The 22,005-nt window shown below is 46.3% G+C and overlaps 1 protein-coding gene across 2 annotated transcripts in view; it reads right to left on the reverse strand.

The window, feature by feature from the left end:
- CNIH3 (cornichon family AMPA receptor auxiliary protein 3) overlaps positions 1-22,005 on the reverse strand; it is a 111,486-nt gene that overhangs the window by 41,089 nt on the left and 48,392 nt on the right. The window contains exons 2-3 of one of the 2 annotated variants that reach the window (XM_060088637.1): positions 21,353-21,421; positions 16,018-16,065 (exon numbers count right to left, since the gene is read on the reverse strand). In XM_060088637.1, the coding sequence (XP_059944620.1) occupies positions 16,018-16,065; positions 21,353-21,421 (117 nt within the window). The remainder of the gene's footprint in view (positions 1-16,017; positions 16,066-21,352; positions 21,422-22,005) is intronic. The other variant, XM_060088638.1, reaches the window with a different exon arrangement.

Below are 22,005 nucleotides of genomic sequence, written 5' to 3' on the forward strand. Positions count from 1 at the left end.
CACCGACTTTATCGTCGACTAAGGAAAACAAACATTTTACAAAGAATCATACCTCTGACTTTCCCCTCCCACACCTCCTTCCTTTTAAAGTCCAGAATATTGGGGCTTGAAGTACTTTATCAATAACTCGAATAACACAAATGTCAAGTGTTTGAAAACAACCCAACGTCCATCGCTTTTGGTCTCTATTAACAGCTGGCATCACTGCTACCAGAAAGCATTTGAAGTACCACAGTCGTGTGTGTACTAAAGTCTAGTTTATACAAAGAGGATCACACAGACCCTCGCAGAAAATGCACCGTCGGTCGTTTTATCAGTCCGTCCTGCTGACGTCATCTGAACAGCGTACACATTCCTGAAGGCAGGAACCTTGCCTAAGTGGCTCCCTAACTAAGGGAGTTTAAACTAAATAAGTTTCTACCGGGACACCAGTGGCCCTGGCGCCACTTTATGCTGATGTACTGAGCGGTAACAGCAGTGATATCACCAGTAAAAAGGCCACAGTAGCAGAGCTGCTCTTGCTATGTGTTGCCCGCCCACCTCCCTGTACTATAATCGGTGATCATTGTCTTCCAGAATTTCATCACTGCTTTGACCATTTAGCAGACGCAGAAAGGGAACAGTATGGCTTTTTCTGTCCCTTTATAATAATGGCATTTTGCATTTGTATAGCACATTTAAAGTATTCAGTGCATTTTCTTGTCTATGGCCGGGTTTTATCCTAATGAAACAAAACCCCATGTGTTTCGTAATTGTCTGTGCCATAGAGACAGCTTAGGAATCAGAGCCAGTGAAACTCTGTGCTGCAGGAGGCCCGATGCCCCAAACTGCTTCAAGAATAACAAACCCCATACAAGTTGCGAATGGAACCAGCATGGTAATGCAGCAATACAGCTATGCCGTGGGGAGAAGATATATCTGGGGCATCGGAATCAATTCAGCGCAAGCCGGGAGCCCACAGGAGTTCTCATCTGAGTTGCAGGGCTCTCCTGTTGGCCCTGCCTGGGTAGAGGCTGGTACCCGGTTCCAATTGTAGGGAGAGACAGAGACTGGCCAGTGCTACAGGGAATAAGAGGCCATCAGGATTTGGTAATACTGGCACATTTTGTGGCCTAGAAACGTGACCCAGAAATGTTTCTTGCTTTTTCAGCAATTTAGAAAGGGCAAGAATGAGTATCTGAAAGGGTGAGCATTTGGGGGGTCGAAAAACAGAGTTTTTACTTCTCATCACATTCTGGAAAAGGGAGCATCTAGAAGCAAACCTCCCACCGAGAAAACAAGTTGTCTGCCGATTACTTGTAATGAGTCACCTGCTGGGTTGACCATCTCCTGGGAAGCAGGAAGTCAGGCGTTCAATCCTTCAGTTCACCTGGGCACCCGTTGGTAAATTATTGCTTTGATTCTGGTACCATTTAGAAAATTACGGCTCTCTAAATCATACTCTGGGGGACTGAGAAAAGAAAAATGCCTCCCCACCTGCACTGCCGAAGCCTGCCCTACCCTCCAACTCAGTGATTTGCAGCCTCGCTACACATTAGAATCACCTAGGGAGTTTTTCAAACCTCCCCTCCACCCTCACCAATGCCCAGGCTGCATTCCAGACCAACAAAACAGAAACTCTGGGGGTGGGATCCAGGAACAGTTCTTTTTAAGCTCCCCGGGTGATTCCAAGGTGCAGCCAAGCTTGAGGACCAGCCCTCTAACTACATCCATTCCCATGCTCACCCTCTGGGCAGTGAAGGTGCTCTGATAAGACAAAGCACATCACACCTGCCATGGCCCTTTCTTTGGTTTCCTTCACTTGCCTTAATCCCATGCTCAGCAGTGATAATTCTGCCACACACATTATGAAACTAATAATCGAAGCCATTGTGCGGTTGCCGGTCTCATGTTCACCAATACATTTAGCTAATTAACATGAATCAGATACCACGTTAGGCAACGCAGCAGACACCAAAATTAGGAGGACATGATCCCCACCTTCAAGAATACAGCTGTGGAAGATAATGTGTGCAAGTGACTGTAATACAAGATATCGTGTGATCAGAGCTTTGAAATTCTCGGGAAGAAAATCAGAGAGAAAAACGAGACCCTTTTAGCTGAATGGAGGTCTTCACAACTGACACATCACTCACACACACACACACACACACACACACCCATCAGCACATAATACAGGACTACGTACATAGCAGGTCTAAAGGAACTCCAGTTGAATGAATGAAGAAATTCAGATTGGCTCCCATCAGAAGCCAAGACCACCACCCAGGACTCCCCAGCTCCTTTCTCCACCCTCGACCATGCCCAGGCTCCTCCAGATACCATCAGACGTCACCTCAACCTCTAGCGCCTAGTCTCTCTGCCCGCCATCCCCACTGGCCACCTCACACTGCCCTTGGAGTTCTGGGGTGCACGTCGGTGGCTGGGTGACCTGCCCTGGCCACTCTGCTGACTGAATTCCTCCCTGAGACCAAGGCCTGCAGCTGTCATCCAGCGTCCACCCCGCTTTCTCTATGGAATAAAATCCTCAATTTGGAGCTGAGCATAGAGACCCCCCCAAAAGACCAGATGTGGCCATTTGCCTACGATCTGGCTGATGAGTAAAGCGGAAGTGATGTGTGCAGCTTCTGGGTCACATCCTTCATGGAAGCGGCCCTTTTCCTCTTCCCCCTCCACCCTGCTGCTTGAAAGGACATCGTGGTGTGACGCCCTCATGGACCACATGGACAAGAAAATGCCCTAACGATGACAGAGCTCTGAGGGCAGGAGGAGCCTGGGTTCCCAGACAACCCTGGCAGGCAGGGTCCCCCTCCCATCCCACCCTCAGCCTGGACGGGCTCCCCCCTAGACAGAGCAGGTTCCCTTGTATCTTTTACTCACAGTGGAACCCACAACCCAATACGCTTTCCTGCCTCCATCACGTCCTACAATACCTGGAGTTCCTTTGTATATTAAGGAGAGGAAAAAGGTGTGACAGAAAAGCAAACGATTTCTGTCAGAACGGTCAATGACTTGGTGACTTCTCATAGCAAAACTACTGAGCGTCCATAAATCTGCTCAGGTCCCGCTGTGAGAATCTGCTTTGCCGATGAATGCGGTTAAGTTAACCAGCCTCCTTCTTCTGGCCCACACAGTGTGTGAAGACTACAGGGGAAACTGAGTGTCGTCACTCTCTTGGTTAGCGGCCTGTAGAGACTGACCGCTAGGGTCAACAGAAGCTCTACAAAAGGTGTGCAAAGTTACCAGCTCCTATGGACGGAAGCAGCAAGAGAGAAGGGGAGTAAGCATGGGCTCTGGAACCAGACCCAGGAGCTGAGGGACCTGGAGCAAATATTTACCATTTGGTGAAGGCAGATCATTTATCCAACTCACAGGAGATTCAGTTACATGGCAGGCCCAGGGCCCCTCCACAGACCTACTGAACCTGAACCTCCCAGGATTGATGGGGATATGTTAGGATTCTCCAGAGAAACAGAACGAACAGGATGCATGTATGTGTGTGTTTATAGATACAGAGAGATATAGACATATATATATATAGAGAGAAAGAGATTTTAGGAATCAGCTCAGGCAATTGTAGTGGTTTGGAAGGCCACATTTTGCAGGGGGGCTAACAGTCTGGAGATCCAGGAAGAGCCAACCTTGCAGTTGAAGTCTGAAGGCCATTTCCTGCAGAATTCCCTCTTATTTGGGGAGGCCAGTCTTTGTTCCATCGAGGCCTTCAACTGATTGGATGAGGCCCATCCACCTTATGGAGGGTAATCTGCCTTATTCAAAGTCCACCAATTTAAACATTAATCGCATCCAAAAAACACCCTCAAAGAAACATCTAGAATAATGTCCAACCACATACTTGGGCACTGTGGCCCAGCCAATTTGACATATAAAATTAAGCATCACAGAGGATGGGCATTCATGAATCTGTATTTTTTTTTAAGTTGGTTTTTTTGTTTGTTTGTTTTTTAACTACTTTATTTATTTATTTATTTTTGGCTGCATTGGGTCTTCATTGCTGCACGTGGGCTTTCTCTAGTTGCAGCGAGCGGGGGCTACTCTTCATTGTGGTGTGTGGGCTTCTTATTGTGGTGGCTTCTCTTGTTGCAGAGCTCAGGCTCTAGGCACACGGGCTTCAGTAGTTGTGGCCAGTGGGCTCAGTAGTTGTGGTTCACGGGCTCTAGAGCACAGGCTCAGCAGTTGTGGCGCATGGTCTTAGTTGCTCCGTGGCATGTGGGATCTTCCGGGACCAGGGCTCAAACCCGTGTCCCCTGCATTGGCAGGCAGATTCTTAACCACTGCGGCACCAGGGAAGTCCCGTGAATCTATATTTTTAATAACCTGTCCAGATGTGACGTGAGGCAGAGACAAATTTGGGGACCACTCTCCGTGATGCACCCTAAGGTCAATCATGGTTTCAGCATTTCTTCCTCCACCACTACAAGGGCCTCTGGACTTCCTTTGTGAAGCTGACCGGCACAAGCTTCCATCATGCCATGAGTCAGGAAGATGCTCCCTCCACACACAGCCAGGACGGAGCAGGCTGGGGAGATGTTCCTCAAGCCCAGGGCTCAGCACTCCTGGGCAATCCACAAAGGAGTTGGCAGCTGGCCCTATTTGCCTGCCCACGGCCAGCCTCTATGGGTTGAAGCTCTTCTCCCTTTCCCCTCTCCCTCAGCAGACTCAATTCTCCAGATCCTGGGGAGTCTTTTGGGGAGCTGCTTATGAATCACCAGCACATTCGCCAACCACCCAGCTCACCAAATATTTCCCACAGTGTTCCCCCACCTTGGCCACCCATGAGAAGCACATACGGGCATTGTCTAAACACAGATGACTGGACCCTCCCTACTAGAGCAGAATTTCTGGAAGTGGTTCTTAAGCAGATGTATGCTGGGATATCTCCATAGGGGATTTTTTTTTTTTTTTTTTTTTTTTTGCCGTAAGCGGGCCTCTCACTGTTGTGGCCTCTCCCGTTGTGGAGCACAGGCTCCGGATGCGCAGGCTCAGCGGCCATGGCTCACGGGCCCAGCCGCTCCGCGGCATGTGGGATCCTCCCGGACCGGGGCACGAACCCGTATCCCCTGCATCGGCAGGCGGACTCTCAACCACTGCGCCACCAGGGAGGCCCTCCATAGGGGATTTTGAGATGCATAACGACTAGAAACCACCAGTACCACTAATGGCAATCACGACAGAACAGTGAACTCTACCATTCGCCACTTCCTGACGCTATCCTAGCATATGATTTTTCACAATAAAGGCAGAAAAGTTTCACAGTAAATTCTAAGTGCTCTCTCTGAGCTATTGATGAGAATTCCTGGGTGTACAATAACGAGTGGAGAACAACGAAGCATGTTAAGATGAGGGTGCTAGGCAGCTGACTAGGCGCGTTCATGCCACTCGCCTCAAAATATGCAGGGTCCAAAGTCATGATGCCGATTTACTGCAGATTACTACATGTGGCTGACCTTCAGAGCTGCTCACAGATAGTCAGAATTATGAAAATAAAGCCCTGAATACTTACAGTACTAATGAGACCACCTCTTATGATGGGAAGGAACTAAGATTTCTGTATAGTTGTCATGACAGGAGGATATGTAGAGTAGTCACTGGAGGAATGTTTATGGAACTCTCCTCACACCTGGAATTCTGCTGCAGACGATAATATTGCCCAAGCAGGGCCTGCCCCCGTGAATCCACCTAAAAGAGACCACTCTGCACTAGAGAACTGCTTATTTTGTTTTTTTTTAATTTTTATTTTATATGGGAGTAGTTATGTAACAATGTTGTGTTAGTTTCAGGTGTACAGCAAAGAGATTCAGTGATACATATACACGTACCTATTCTTTTTCAAATTCTCTTCCCATTTAGGTTATTACGGAATATTGAGCAGAGTTCCCTGTGCTATACAGTTGGTCCTTGTTTGTTATCTATTTTATTTTTTTTATTTAGTTATTTTTTAAAGCACCTTTAAAAAAAATTATTTATATATTTATTTACTGTTGGCTGTGTTAGGTCTTTCTTGCTGCACATGGGCTTTCTCTAGTTGCGGTGAGCGGGGGCTTCTCTTCATTGCAGTGTGCGGGCTTCTCATTGCAGTGGCTTCTCTTGTTGCGGAACACGGGCTCTAGGCGCACAGGCTTCAGTAGTTGGGGCGTGCGGGCTCAGTAGTTGTGGCTCGTGGCTCAGTAGTTGTGGCGCACGGGCTTAGTTGCCTTCCTGGTCTGGGAAGATGTGGGATCTTCCCGGACCAGGGATCGAACCTGTGTCCCCTGCACTGGCAGGTGGATTCTTAATCACTGTGCCACCAGGGAAGTCCTGGTTAACTATTTTAAATATAGCAGTGTGTACATGTCAATTCCAAACTCCCAATCTATTCCCCACTTCCCCCCTGGTAACCATAATTTTACTGTATACGTCTTTGAGTCTGTTTCTGTTTTATAAATAAGTTCATTTGTATCATTTTTAAAAGATTCTCTATGAAAGGGATATCATATAATGCTTGGTCTTTCTCTGTTGATCTTTTCCAGAATTTTTGCCTGGAACTCCACAATAGAAAGGTGTGCAGCCTTATTCCCAGGCCTATCAGATGCCAACTTGGTGTGGGGTTGTACTGAGGTAGGAGATAGATGGACCCCTGGGCTGGACTGCTGGTGTTTGTTAAGCGGAGTAAAACTGAAGCTTTGTTTTCCCCAGACACTCCAGAGACAAAGCTGGTGGCAGAAGCTGAGCTCTGCTGGAGTAAAGAGGTAAGATGACCACTCCTGAGGTCAAGGAAAACTTCCCTGTCTGCACATGCGCAGGAAGGTTCCTTGGGGAAGGGAAAAAGGGAAGAGGCACCACCCCACAATAAGTGTGGACATATCCCTACAGGCCTCTTCCGTGGAATCCACCTTAGCAAAAAGTTGTGCGCGCATGTTGGGGAGCGTCTTAGAACAGGTCAGATGTGGGAAAAGAAATGAGATAATTGGCCAAAGGTAAACAAAGACCCAGAAGGACTGTCCTACGTAAGTGATTTACATCACCTCTTTACAGTGCTCCTCCTCGTTAGAGAGGGCGCCCAAAGCCCTTCTCTCCAGGTGTGTATTTCTGCCTTGCTTCTGTATTAAATAAACAAACCTTCTCTGTGTGCTCTCCCACTTATTGTGCTGTGTCTCTAATAATAAATTTTGCAGTTTTTGCCTCCTTGAAACATTTTTGCTTTCAAACGGGGCAAGAGGGCTTCCCTGGTGGTGCAGTGCTTGAGAGTCCGCCTGCCGATACAGGGGACACGGGTTCGTGCCCCGGCCCGGGAAGATCCCACATGCCGCGGAGCGGCTGGGCCTGTGAGCCATGGCCGCTGAGCCTGCGCGTCCAGAGCCTGTGCTCCGCAACGGGAGAGGCCACAACAGTGAGAGGCCCGCGTACCGCAAAAACAAAAACAAAAACAAAAACAAAAACAAAAACAAAAACGGTGCAAGGGCCAGGGAACTTTGCTTCTAGCCTCTAGCCCCTAGTGGGCTAGCAGCTAGGATTCCTGGTTTTCACCCAGGCTCCCCAGGTTCAATTCCTGGGCAGGAAACTAAGACGTCTCTTCAAGACCGCTTGCTGCTGTCCCTCTGAGATCAGTTCCCAGGGAGGAAAGACAGAATTCATGCATAGTAAATGCTACTCACAGTGAAACGGCCACTGATAGGGGGTAGGGATGGGGGAAATGTTACTCACTGAAAGACACCGCGCTTGGTCCTATAGACACACTAGTGAGCAAGGAAGGGATGGCCCCTGCCTCCAGAGAGCTTGCTGTTGAGTTGAGCTCTGTTCAGCTTCAGTGACCCCAGTCTCTGAGAAGGGCACTGTGGCCGAGCTGGACAAGCAGCCCAGGACACACTGGTTCTGGTGTCACCTCACCATTAGCCCTCTGGTCTCAATTTCCCCTCTGAAAAGGAGGGATCTGGCTAGATGACCTCCAAGGTCTGTTCCAGTTCTAGCGTTTCATCTCCTAATCATAGAGTGAACATCAACCTTATGTCCCACTATGTGCTGGGAATTCAAAGATGAGTAAGACATCGGGTTCCTCCTTCGTGGAACTCACAAACTAATGGGAGAGGCAGGCATCCAAGGAGACAAGGTTGCAGTGTTGCAAGTACCACCAGAGAGGTGTAGACCCACACATCCAAGAGTCTATGTCACCATCCTAGAGGAAATCTGCAAAATTTCAACCTCTGAGCCTTTTCCCCCCAGTTTCATTGAGATATAATTGACATACAGCACTGTGTAAGTTTAAGGCATATAGCATAATGATTTGACTTACATGTACTGTGAAATGATTACCACAATAAGTTTAGTTAACATCCATCATTTCATATAGATACAAAGAAGAAGAAAAATGTTTTTTCCCTTGTGATGAGAACTCTTAGGATTTACTTCCCTAACTTTCAAATACAGCATATACCAGTTAACTGCCATCATCATGCTGTACATTACATCCCTAGTGCTTAATTATCTTATAAACTGGAAGTTTGTACCTTTTGATCACCTCCTTCAAATTCCCTCTCCCCCTCTGATAACCAAAAATCTGATCTATTTTTTATGAGTTTGTTTTTTTATTCTTATTATTTTATTTTTAGGTTCTACCCATACGTGAGATCATACAGTATTTGTCTTTGTCTGACTTATTTCACTTAGCACAATGCCATGTTGTCACAAATGGCAGGATTTCCTTCTTTTCTATGTCTGAAATATATATATCACAAGTGCTTTAGCCATTCATCTGTCAGTGGACACTTAGGTTGTTTCCATGTCTTTGCTATTGTAAAAAAACATGCTGCTATGAACATGGGGGTACAGGTATCGCTTCAACATAGTGTTTTTATTTCCTTTGGATATATACCCAGAAGTGGAATTTCTGAATCACATGGAAGTTCTATTTTTAACATTTTGAAGAACCTCCATACTGTTTTTCACAGTGGGCTGCACCAATTTACAATCCCACCAACAGTTCACAAGGAATCCCTTTTCTTCACATCCTCACCAGCATCTGCTATCTTATCCCCATTCTAACAGGAGTAAGGTGATAACTCATCCCTTTCCTACAAATATATGGTAGATTGATGGCATTCATGGTACCAATTAAGGTCTCCCTGTATCCACACCCTTTGCCCTGTAAATCTGTAGTCCCTCCCACTGTGACCCTGGGCTTGGCCATGTGACTCACTTCGGCCAATAATAGGACACGAATAGATCTGATGCAAACCAAAGCTTGAAAAAGTGCTTGTGTATTTCCACTTCTTCTCTTGCTTCTCTATGACACCATGAGAACAAGTCTAGATTAGTCTTTGGAGAATGAGATGGCCCATCCCAGCTGAGGCCATCCTAGATTAGCTTACGGTCTGCTGCCTGCCAGACACATGAATGAGCCCCAGCCAAGACCAGAAGAACACCCCCTTCTCCCTATAAGCCCAGCCAAGATCAGTGGGACCACCAGATGACCCATGGACTCATAAGAAATATAAATCGTAGTTGTCCTGAGTTGCTAATATCATGGCAATGGAGAACTAATAAGGATAGGGCCAACCAGCTCCCCAGATTTGAGTGAGAAGCCAGAGCCCATATGTAAGGCAGCTGTGAAGTCCTCAGCTTCTCCTGCTGCAGCCTTGGGAGTGGAGTGAAGCGAGGACAGGGCTCCTCCTCCGGCTTCTGGTTCAGCAACCCCGTGACATCACTATTTACACAGCGAGTAAAATGTCCCATCTTTCCCTCTGACTAACAAGGAGTTTGCCACAGAAAGCATCTGTAAATAAATTATACGTGAGACATGGTTTCTGAACTATGCAAGTTTTATTCCAGGATTTTTTTTTTTTTTTTTTTTTTTTGCGGTACGCGGGCCCCTCACTGTTGTGGCCTCTCCCGTTGCGGAGCACAGGCTCCGGACGCGCAGGCTCAGCGGCCATGGCTCACGGGCCCAGCCGCTCCACGGCATGTGGGATCCTCCCAGACTGGGACACGAACCCGTGTCCCCTGCATCGGCAGGCGGACTCTCAACCACTGCGCCACCAGGGAAGCCCTCCAGGATATTTTTACTTTTCTTCAAACATTCCCTCTAGGGGTGAACGATCCCACCAAGAAATTAAATAGAATTAGAAAAGAGCCTTAAAGGAATCCACTTGGCCCCATGATGGTGAGCCAAGAATATTATAGGGTCCCTGAAGCCCTCTGTAGCTTTGGTATTTGTATCTTCCCTCTAAAATAGCTGAGCAATATTGCTGTAGTAGTGGTCCTTAAGGAGCATGTTTCAAAGCGAACCAACAATTTCCCCTTTAATGTGGTGATTGAAAATGTGGACTCTGTTCAAACAGACTTGCCTTCAAATCCCAGCTCTACCAGCTTATGAAATATGACACTCCGGGATATATACTTAACCTCTCTAAACCTTGATTTCCTCATCTTTTAAGTGGCGCTATTAATCATGACTACTTCATAGAAATGTTGTGAAGATTAAAAGAGTTAATCCTTTCAAAGGCATACAATAGTCACTCAGGAAAAGTAAGCAGCATTGTCACGCCTTAGAAATTCCCCAAGCCACAGAGAATTCTGATCTGGAAAACTTCTGAGTCTAGGATGGCCTCTCAAAGGCATTCCACACAAATGCCTCTGAGTTTTTGTGTCCCTTTTCCCTGTATTATGTCTCTCCATGAAAACAGACCATTCCCTCCAGAGCCCTGCAGGAAGAACTGCGTTAACGGCTAAAAAGACCAGAAATCAAGACAATCCTTTGTGGCAGGGAGTGCCAGTAATTAGAGAAAGGGCACCGTCGTCACCATTCTCCCAAGCAGTTAATGCATGACAAACTGTGTGCTCCAAAGTGACATGAGTCTTTCTCTAGGTTCTGGTACATAAATGTATTTAGTAGCTTCCTCTTAGGTCAAAGAAATTGGAACAGACTTTGAAACTGTCTACTTTGTAAACTTGTAGAGTCAGCAAATGGCTGATCTGTGGCACAGAATAAAATCTTTAAAAAAAAAAAGATTTTCCCCCTTATAAAAGTGGCAGATGCTTATAGTATCAGTTAGCTATTGCCATAATAATGCTGCATAACAAATCACTCCAAAATTCAGTGCCCTAAAACAATAATCATTTATACTTGCTCATGCATCTAGAGGTTGACAGGGGGTCACCTGATCTAGTGCGCTTGGCTCTGAGCTACAGGTGGGCTCAGGTCTGTATCCCCTGCCTCTCATGCTCCTTGCACCAGAGGGCTGGCCTTGGTGATGTCAGAAGTGCAAGAAAAGGAGCAGAAACACCCAGTAACTCTTAAGGCCTCAGTACACACAAGCCCAGCCACATTCCAGTGGACACATCCCGTCACATGGCAGAGCCCTCCATCAGCAGGGAGGGGAAATGTACTCTGCTTCTCTCAGGAGGAACTGCAAAATCATACGCAAAGGTCATGGATACAGGCAGGGCCGGCTTCAGGGACATGTCACCCGTGCAGATGCACCTGGGTCCCACGCTCAGAAGGGTCCCACCTTTGGCTGAATCCTCTGCTGTCAGCTTCATAAGATTCCTAATAACTTTTTGTCATGGAGCCCCACACTTTCATTTTTTACTGGGCCCTGCAAATTACATAGCCAGTCCTGGATACGGGGGAGGGTGAAGAATTGGGAACAATAATGCAATCTTCCTACTTAACAAACTGACTTTACACTATAGAAGTGTCATATCCATTCCCCAGCTCCCCCAGCCCCTGCTTTCAGAAGCACATCACGGAATTTCTGCACTGGAACCAGGTTCACACAATTCAGCTTCACTTCACACTGCGATGCCTCCCCTAAGACAGACGTGTGGTTCTAATAAGCGTGAAACGGGGAGGGGCATTGGTGGCCATCAGTGATTACACTCGTGGCCTTACCACTGCCTTGTTCTCTCCAAAATTAAACTTGGAGCACCTGCCCACCCCCCGTCACCAAACTGGTTATACCTCCCCAAGGGACTCAACACGTCACCCTCACCCTTACCCCCAACCCACTCATCGTCCTCTTTCTTGTCCCACTGCAACTGCTCAATGAAGAGAGTGAAAATTATCCACACACTAGAGCTTTTTACATCCACCACTGTCAGAAAACCTGCAGTGAGACTGGACACACTCTCGGGGAAATCAGGGGGTGAAATGGAGAATCACAGATTTGTCAAACCAAAGGGACATCCCAAACTATGCAACTAAGTCGCCCCTCTCAGGCGGGCTCCGTCTAACTCAAAACCATCGCAGACATCAGGATGTCCAACTCCGCCTAAGGGAGGTGAACATTTCTTAGCCCCCGGGACGACCAACCTCAAGGTTAGAGGACAGCTGCTTATGAAGAAAGTTTTTCTTTATTCTCATGCCAATCTGCGGCTCACACTTAAGTTCACTTCCTCTCACCATTGCCTGAACTTGGAGACGCAACAGGAAGCCCCTAGTCAGTGTCCTCCCCACAAGGACCTTTCCGTGCCCAAGAGCAGCCATCTAACCAACGTCTGCTCCCCACGCTCCCCACGCTCCCAAACCCGCACTTGACAGCGACCCTCAGAGTGACAGCATGCGCGGTGGGGAGCACAGCGCAAGAGGCAAGTGGCTCTCGCCATGAGAAAAATGAATCATAAGCACACATCGACACAAGAATCCTGCAGTTCAGACAATCACCCAAAGAACACATTTTCTGATAATTATAGAGCTAAAAATGGATCCACTTTGAAAATCCCTTCCTTTCTCCCCAGAAAGCTGAGGAGGTGGTTTAACAACAATCAGCTGCTGAGATGCATCACATTCTGGGGTGTTTAGGAGATGAGTTCCAAGAAATTTCTTGGAAGGTACAGTTCCCAGAAGGTGGTGATGCTAAGGAAGTCCATCAACCCTCGCCATCGCCCCCAGCGCGTGCTCACAGCTTGGGAATCTGAACTCAGAAGCCCATTTAAAATGAGACCGGAGAGAGGAGGCCCAGGCCTTCCTGCCCTGTGACTCTGCTCAAGCGTCAAATGACAGTTACCCAAGAAAATGGGAGGAGGTGCTAAGGGGGCTGCCGCCAGCCGAGGATTACCTCAGCTTCCTTCAGCACCACGGGTGTGCTCGGGGATGTTACAGGAAGTTTTAGGTATCAGCTAAGGGTCATACAATAATAACGATAACATTTAGTACGTGCCAAGCATTGATGAGCTAGATGCACATGTATTATCTCATTTAATTCTCACAGCTCCATGAGGAGGGTGCTGTACTTATCACCCCCATTTCAGAGTCACACTGAGGGTTACACAGATAATCAGGGCACAGGCAGGAAGCAGCAGAAGCCTGTATGCGTCACCACCACCCTCCACCACTTTTCCAGTGCGAGGAACCAGAACTGGCTTGAGAACTTATTTGTAAGGTTAAAATACAGACTACAAAGAGGGGAGAGGGCATAAACACAGAGGAAAGGAATGGGATGGAAACTGTAGGCTAGAGACCTTCTGTGTCATAATGAATACAATAAAGAGTTAAATTTGATTTAAAAATACAAATATGATGTAAGGAGTACATGTGGTAAAATATAAGTTTTGTGCTATGTCGTGGACACTGTTGAAATGAAGAAGTGAAAAGACTATTATGGGACCTAGTCAAACTTAAAAGCTTTTGCACAGCAAAGGAAACCATCAACAAAACAAAAAGACAACCTATGGAATGCGAGGAAATATGTGCAAATGATGCAACTAACAGGGAGTTAATCTCCAAAATATACAAACAGTTCATACAACTCAATATCAAAAAAAAACCCAATCAAAAAATGGGCAGAAGACCTAAATAGACATTTCTCCAAAGAAGACATACAGATGGCCAATAGGCACATGAAAAGATGCTCAACATCACTGGAGAAATGCAAATCAAAACTACAATGAGGTATCACCTCACACTGGTCAGAATGGGCATCATCAAAAAATCTACAAAAAAATAAATGCTGGAGAGGGTGTAGAGAAAAGGGAACCCTCTTGCACTATTGGTGGGAATGTAAATTGATACAGCCACTATGGAGAACAGTATGGAGGTTCCTTAAAACACTAAAAATAGAACTACCATATGATCCAGCAATCCCAGTCCTGGGCATATACCCGGACAAAACTATAATTCCACAAGATACATGCACCCCAATGTTAGTTGCAGCACTATTTACAGTAGCCAAGACACGAAAGCAACCTAAATGTCCATCAACAGATGAATGGATAAAGAAGATGTGGTATGTATATATACAATGGAATATGACTCAGCCATAAAAAGAGGAATGAAATATTGCCATTTGCAGCAACATGGATGGACCTAGAGAATATTATGCTTAGTTGAGTAAGTCAGACAGAGAAAGACATACTAAATGAAATCACTTCTATGTGGAATCTAAAAAATAAGACAAATGAATCTATATACACAACAGAAGAAACAGACTCACAGACATAGGAAACAGACGTATGGTTTCCAAAGGGGAGAGGGAGGAGGGGAAGGACAAATGAGCAGCATGGGATTAGCAGATACAAACTCCTTTACACAAAAGAGGTTAAGTAACAGGATTTACCGTGTAGCACAGGACGGTAAGATAGGACCTCGGCAGAGGCAGCCACAGGCCATTGCCTGCTGTCTGGCTAGAGTCAGTGGTCAAGCAACACAGAAAAATGAGCAAGGCTCAAATGTGATGGATGCAGGTTATTGCTCTGCCAGAGAATTCAGGATGGTACATTCAAAATGGGGAAAAAAGGGCAATTTGCACTGTGAAAGACACTTGGGTGTCAGTCTTAAGGAACAAACTAGAGTCTATAGTGACAGCTGGAGCAGGTTATTGGTGTCCGAGACATTATCTGGGAAAATAATTTACAAATTCATGAAGTACCCTGAATACCAAATGTCATATGCTATTTTCTTAATCATTTTTTATGCCTCGGATCACTGGTACTTTCATTATCTGAGCTTACTTCCCCACTGTGACACAGATGTGGAACTGTGACATACTGAGTCTCTTGGAAAACATTAAAAGACAAGTAATTAGCTAGAAAAGTAATTGACTTCTTGATTAAGCTCTCTCTCCCATGGAAAGGTATCATTAATTGAAATATAGAAAAGATTTCAAAAGCTTGCAAAATTGTTTCCCTTCTATCAATTTTTGGCATGGCATTTGGTTTCTCTCCTATTCACATAAGGCTCAAAAACTTCTTTTGGGTTGCCAGGTGGCTTTCCTATGGCCTGTAGCGCATCTGCTCTGAACAGAGATCGGGGATGTCCTTCGGCTCAAGACAATGGACACTGTTAGTTTCACATGCAAGTTGCTGTTCTCCATACTTTGCTGCAAAAAAGTACTCGCTTTCCTTACTGGAGAGTGGCAGGCTGGTCTCTCTGCCACAGGGGTACCCCAGCTACATCACAGAGTCCTGCTAAATACTAAACTTGAGCTGCACATGCCCACGTGAATATGCGTGCACACGTGTGCTTCCTGAATGCATTGAGGGCAGCTGGGACCTACTGCCCATCCATTCAGAGCAGCTCTCTGAATGCTTGGCTCCCCGTTTAATAACATCTCCCTTCCCACCCCTCCGACACTCCTGATGATGCTGTCAATCAAACTGCAAAGCTGAGTGGCAGGTTGAAACCTCAAAGGAAACCAAACAACCAGTTAAAAACTTGGCTGAGCCAAGGTGGGAGCGTTTCTGAGCCCCGCATCAGACAGGAACAAAGCCTGTGAGGCAACATCAGCTGTAAATACCATCCATCATCACGCAAAGATAAAGAACCTCTAAATCCAACCAGAGGGCACTTGCAAATATCCAGTGCTGTCCTTACACTGATTGATGGCCATCCCTTTTAATTAGCTCCTCCTGTCTCTGGAGGTTTCCAAAGAAGTGATCACGTGCTCCCACCTCCTCCTCCCCCGCCACCCTTTGCCTTTGTGGGGAGACAGGACTGAAGCAGGCACTGAGCCTCACCAGCCCCTCTCACTGTAGGACCACCGTGACCACGTGACCATCCAAATTCCGTCACCGGGTGCTTGCACTGACCTTTCGTAGAAGGAAGCAGATGCGCTCGATGTTCCTCAGCCGTTCCCTCTATCAGGATGCATGAGAAGGAAAAGAGAGGGGAGGTTAGATTTTCTGCTGAAAGAACATGAGAAGCCCCACATTCAGCCCCTAGTAGAGGAGGCAGAACCCACCACAGATCCCTTCCCAGTCATGGCCTTCATGCTCCCACTCAAGTGGCTTTCCCTAACAAGAGTTTCTGCTCATACAACTCAACAGCAAAAAACCAAATGATCCAATTAAAAATGGGCAGAGGAAAATAGACATTCTTCCAAAGAAGACGTACAGATGGCCCCCAGGTACATGAAAAGGTGCTCAGTATCACTAATCACCAGGGAAATGCAAATTAAAACCACAATGAGATATCACCTCACACCTGTTAGAATGACTAGTCAAAAAGAAAAGAGGTAACAAGGGCTGATAAGGCTGTGGGAAAAAAGGGAACCCTGGTGCACTGTTGGTGGGAATGTGAATTGATACAGCCACTGTGGAAAGCAGCATGGAGGTTCCTCAAAAAGTTAAAAATAGAAGTACCACATGATCCATCACGCCACTTCCGGTTATATCCAAAGGAAACAAAATCACTATGTTGAAGAGATATCTACACCCCCATGTGCATAACAACAGTTTTTACGACAGCCAAGGCATGGAAACAACCTAAGTGTCCATTGACAAATGAATGGATAAAGCAGTCGTGGTATACACATATATAATGGAATATTATTCAGCCATAAGAAAGAAGTAAATCTTGCCTTTTGCAGCAACATGGATGGACCTCAAGGGCACTGTGTTGAGTGAAATAAGTCAGAGAAAGACAAATACTGTATGATCTCACTTACATGTGGAATCTAAAAACAAAACAAAACAAGAACAACAAAACCAACTCATATTTGTGGTTCTCAGAGCTGGAGAGGGAATTGGATAAAGGCAATCAAAAGTCTTCGGAGCAGCTGGGCCTGTGAGCCATGGCCGCTGAGCCTGTGCGTCCGGAGCCTGTGCTCCGCAACGGGAGAGGCCACAGCAGTGAGAGGCCCGCGTACCGCAAAAAAAAAAAAAAAAAAAAAAGGTACAGTCTTCCAGGCATAAGATGTAATTCCTGGGGATGTAATGTACAACGTGATGACTATAGCTAACACTGCTGTGTGGCATATTTGAAAGCTGCTAAGTGAATAAATCCCAAAATTTTCATCACTTTTTTTCTTTTTTCTTTTGTATCTGTATGAAATGATGGATGTTAACCAATTAAGCAATTAAGCAATATATGTAAGTCAAGTCATTATGCTATACACCTTGAACTAAATACACTGCTGTATGTCAGTTATATTTCAATAAAATTGAAAGAAAAAAAGAGCTTTGAGCTTTTCTCCATCTACCTTGTCATAGTTATTTGCTCTTAACTGAACTTTCTCAGCAAACAGCATGGGCTCAGCTTCCCTCTCAGCCCAGCTCAGGTTTCTGTACTTTTTCCTGAAGCCTCTGTGTCCCTATAAGACAGTCAAACTGCAGAACGGGCACCACATGCTCATGAATCCAAAACCTGCGGTCGGGTCCCCAGGAGGGCTTCCCATTCAAGCCATGAAGAGCATGTGTGCCTGATTAGTGTGTGAGGTCGGGAAGTTCTCTGCCCATTGGTTTTATTTGTCTAAAGTGGCTGTATTTAGAGGAAGCAATCTTCCCACTCAATTAGACACCAGCAGCGTCCCCGGGCTAAGACTTTTCAAGATGCCCAAGTCTAGCTCCAGAGTCTGGCTCGCTGCCAAAGGAAGACGCTCCGGGGCTGGACGGGTGGTGACGCTCGCCTAACACACTAAGTGCTGCCTCCCCTTTCCCGCAGGGACTTCTGCGATTTCTGAAGCCACTCTGAACACAGCTGTGGCATCTCCCAGTGCTTCATTACTGAGGCAGTTTGGTTGTGGTGGATGTGATGATAATGAGATTCCTCGTGGATCACGAGAAGACAGGTGGCTGGGATACTTCCATTTCCCTAATTAAATCATAAATATAGTGACTCCTGTGCACCCTTTAAGCCCAGAGGAAAGAGCCCACATCAGGACAAATTAGCATCCACATGGCTAGGAAGACAGACCACATCCTCCTCAACACATGTGTGTGTGCACGTGTGCACACACAAGCACAAACACAGCTGGGCATTGAGACTGCCTAAATGGAGAATAGTGGGAAAAGGTGTGAGACAACAGGCATGTAAGAGGGAGGTTCAGGACACAAGCTAGCTCCTTCCCCAGCAAGTCAGATCCTCTAAAGGACATTTCTCATTACTTTACAGTGATATTAAATGTCCAGCTGACAAAAGGAAGGGGAAAGGGTTAACATGAGAAACTAGGAGTAAAAACAAACATTCCTCCTCTTCCTACCACATGGAAGAGGGGTCCACCCAGAGGGTCCAACAATATTTGGAGCTTAAATCCAAAGAACCAGTGGGCCTCATGCACATTCATTTAGAAATGCATCACACCAATCAGCAATTGTTTGTAACACAAGTCCATCCAGGGCTGGAGTTACCGAGCAGTGAAGCAGCTTTGTCAAGCCACCTGAGCCTGAGATGCGGCTTCAGAGGATCTACAGGGGCCCAAAGAGCTTAAAGATGAGTTAAATGAGGCTTTCAAAGCATTTAAGATCCTGCCAGGGAGTAACATCATAAAAACTGGGGGAAATGTGTCTAATACACTTCCATTTAGGGTTTTTATGGATTTTTTTTTTTTAAATCTCAGACAAGAGTCCTTTACTTAAGGGGCTTGAGTCTATCCATGAGATGTCTGGCCCAGACTCCTTAATTAATTCATTAACTAATTAAAAGTGTGGCTTTATTTTTTTTATTTTTATTGGAGTATAGTTGATTTACAAAGTTGTGTTAGTTTTGGGTGTACAGTAAAGTGAATCAGTTATACATATACAGATATCCACTCTTTGTAAGATTCTTTTCCCATACAGGCCATTACAGAGTACTGAGTAGAGTTCCCTGTACTATACAGTAGGTCCTTATTAGTTAGCTATTTTACATATGGTGGTGTGTATATGCCAATCCCAATCTCCCAATTCATCCTCCACTTTCCCCTGGTAACCATAAGTCTGTTTCCTTCATCTGTGAAGAAGTGTGGCTTTAATAACAGGAATAAAGAGTTGGGATCCAGCTTCTCTGCTATGCAACCTCACCCTTCAGTCATTCATTCTTTCATCAACAAATAGTTATTTGAGCGCCTACTGTGTGCAGTTTCTGTCCTTGCACTGACCTTGCACAGAAGCTCCCAGTGGGACACACACTGGTCCTAATTTTCTTTGTTCTGCCTGAACTAAGGACCCTGCCAAGGTGAGATGGAAACGGGCTCCACAAACCTGTCTCATGGTTTTGCCAACCTCCTGCACCCCAGTGTTGAATTTGCATGATGGAATTGAGGGGCAGGGCACTATTTCTTCACTAGTATTTACCCTGAGATCACACAAGAAACTCTGGGTGTTCTAAGTGAGCCGCTTTCTAATTTGAGCCCAAGCCACCGGGAGGAAGGAAAGCAGGCTCTTGACTCCCTGGCATTCCAAACAGAAGCACCCACTTGGACTAGGGCAGCTCTGTGCACCTGGTCGATGTTGACGAGCCAAGTGTGTGATGCTGGGGCCAAACACAAAAGCATCCACAAAGAAAGGAGACCCAAGGTGCAATGCTTTCAGACCTGCAGGAGCCGAGTTATCACTGGTGGTGGTGAGGCTGGCAGCTGGAAACAAAATGGATTTTAATAATGACAAGTTTCATACGATAGAGTAAGTTTTCAGGTGGATCTTAGGGATTCTTCCAACTTGTCACAAAATTCCGCTTCACACGGTTGACTTGGAAAGGGTTAGGCTCTCTTTCAAAGAATCAAAGAATTTGATGCCAAAGGGATTATAAAATCAGGCTCTTAAAGGCACAATGTAGAGTAGGTGGTAAGAACACAGGTAGACTTGGGTTCCAATCCTGACTTCACCGCTCTTGAGCTTTGAGTCCTTTGATAAGAGTCTATATATAAACTGGGTAAATAATGCCTGTCTAGCAGAGCTGTGAGGATTAGAGGTTACATATATATAGTTCCTAGCATGTAGTAAAAACTCAAAAAAACAACTCCAATAATAACCCTGTACTTTACAGAGGGTGACACCAACGTTTGCTCCCCTAGTCTTTTGGTGCCTCCCTAAGAGCACAGCCCTCTTCAGGGGGCCTGCAGTTAAGGAGAACAGACCTCTTTGTCCCTGTCACTAAAGAATGATGTCATAAGCCTTCCAGGTTAATATTCATACTAATATATATTTTTCATATATATATATATATATTCACACTAGAAAATCCTGGCATTCTCTCTAAAACTTTTGACTGAAACTATCAAACTATCAACAGAACTATTCAAACAAAAGTGTGCCTTAGTGCTGGAAACCAGGGCCTGGAAGGAAGTTCAACTCCATGCAGGCCCAGCGAGCTTAGACTGAGAGACGGACTCGAGCATGAACTGTGAGCTCCATCCTTTGGGCCCAGTGGTCCTGGTCTGGAAAGCGTCTGGAAAAGACTCTGTCCACAGGCGGGCTGGTGCCTGGCTCTGGGATGTGGGCTGCACTGAGCAGAGGGGCGGACAGCCAACACCCACCCCCACTCAACAGACATGAGGTCCTCCTCCTCTCCCCACGTCGAGGCCTCTTTCCGCATCCATTCCAGGGCACGTGGGAGGGCAGCAGGCACGGCCTGACAAGCCAGATGGCGCAGCAGGACTCTGGGAAGAGCAGGTGCTGGGGCAGGAGGTCTCTCACATGCTGAACCCGGACCGGACAACCAGATGGCATCAGGTTCCGCAGGGGGAGGCGAGCTGACCTCAGGCCTGCAGAGCCTCCCAAGATGAATGCTTCCTGGGTGACGGATATGGGGTAAGGAGCTGCATACATCAACCTCCCTGCAAGCCTCCCTCGGAGAAACCTGGCAAAGTGCGGAGCGGGGACAACCATGGTGATGCTCCTACACCTGCCAACATGGTGGCCAGCCTGAGCTTCTCTCCTTGTTCAAGGAGGCGTAGCCGAAACCCACTAACATGGGGCCTTGAGGACTCCGCAGCCACAGCACACAGACCTCTCCCACCCGGGTAGTGGGACTGCTACACTTGACTTTGTATGATAAATGGAGACCTCAGCCACCTGAGGAAGGACCGCCCTGAGCCAGGCATGGAGGTGCAGCCCAGGCCGAGCCTGCGCTTCACTCATCCTGCTCATCAAGACCTCGCCCTCCTTCACAGGCCCTGGGTGGCCTGGGGTGACACCACCCTTCCGGCCACCAGCACCCACCACTTACCGCATGAACAGGGTTGCACTGGTCGATGGGGTTCTTAAAATCTGTCCTTAACTCATCAAAGGCAATTATCTGAAACAGAAAACACAGAATCAAGATGTTAGTGTCAAGGCACCACATCAAAAGCTTCCTCTGATTTGGTCCAAAATAACTCAGGAGGCGGGCGAAGTGTATCAATGACACAACACTGGCCAGGAGTCAATCACTGTCAAAGCTGGTAATGGGCACCTGGGGTTGATTGTACTCTCCTGTCTATGTCTGTGTATGCTTAAAAATCCCCAAAAGAGGGAACGGGAGGGATGTTGTTTAAGGGTAGATACTTAAAACTAGCAGATAAATAAGTCCTGGAGACCTAACACAGTACAGTGATTATAGACAACAAAATCGTATTATAAACACTAAACTTGCTAAGAGACTAGATCTTCATTGTTCCCAGTACTTGAAGAAATGATAACTATGTGATGGGATAGAGGTGTTAGCTAACGCTACAGTGGCAACCATGTTGCAACATAAATGTAGCAAATCTCTATGCTGTACACCTTAAATGTACTCAGTGCTGTATGTCAAATATATCTCAATTTTTTAAATCCCCCAAATAAAGTTTTTTAAGTTTCCTGTGCTTCACAAAAATGTAGAGAAAACTCTGTTTCGATGAG

This window comes from Mesoplodon densirostris, chromosome 2 (assembly GCF_025265405.1).
Source record: "Mesoplodon densirostris isolate mMesDen1 chromosome 2, mMesDen1 primary haplotype, whole genome shotgun sequence".
Lineage (NCBI taxonomy): Eukaryota > Metazoa > Chordata > Mammalia > Artiodactyla > Ziphiidae > Mesoplodon > Mesoplodon densirostris.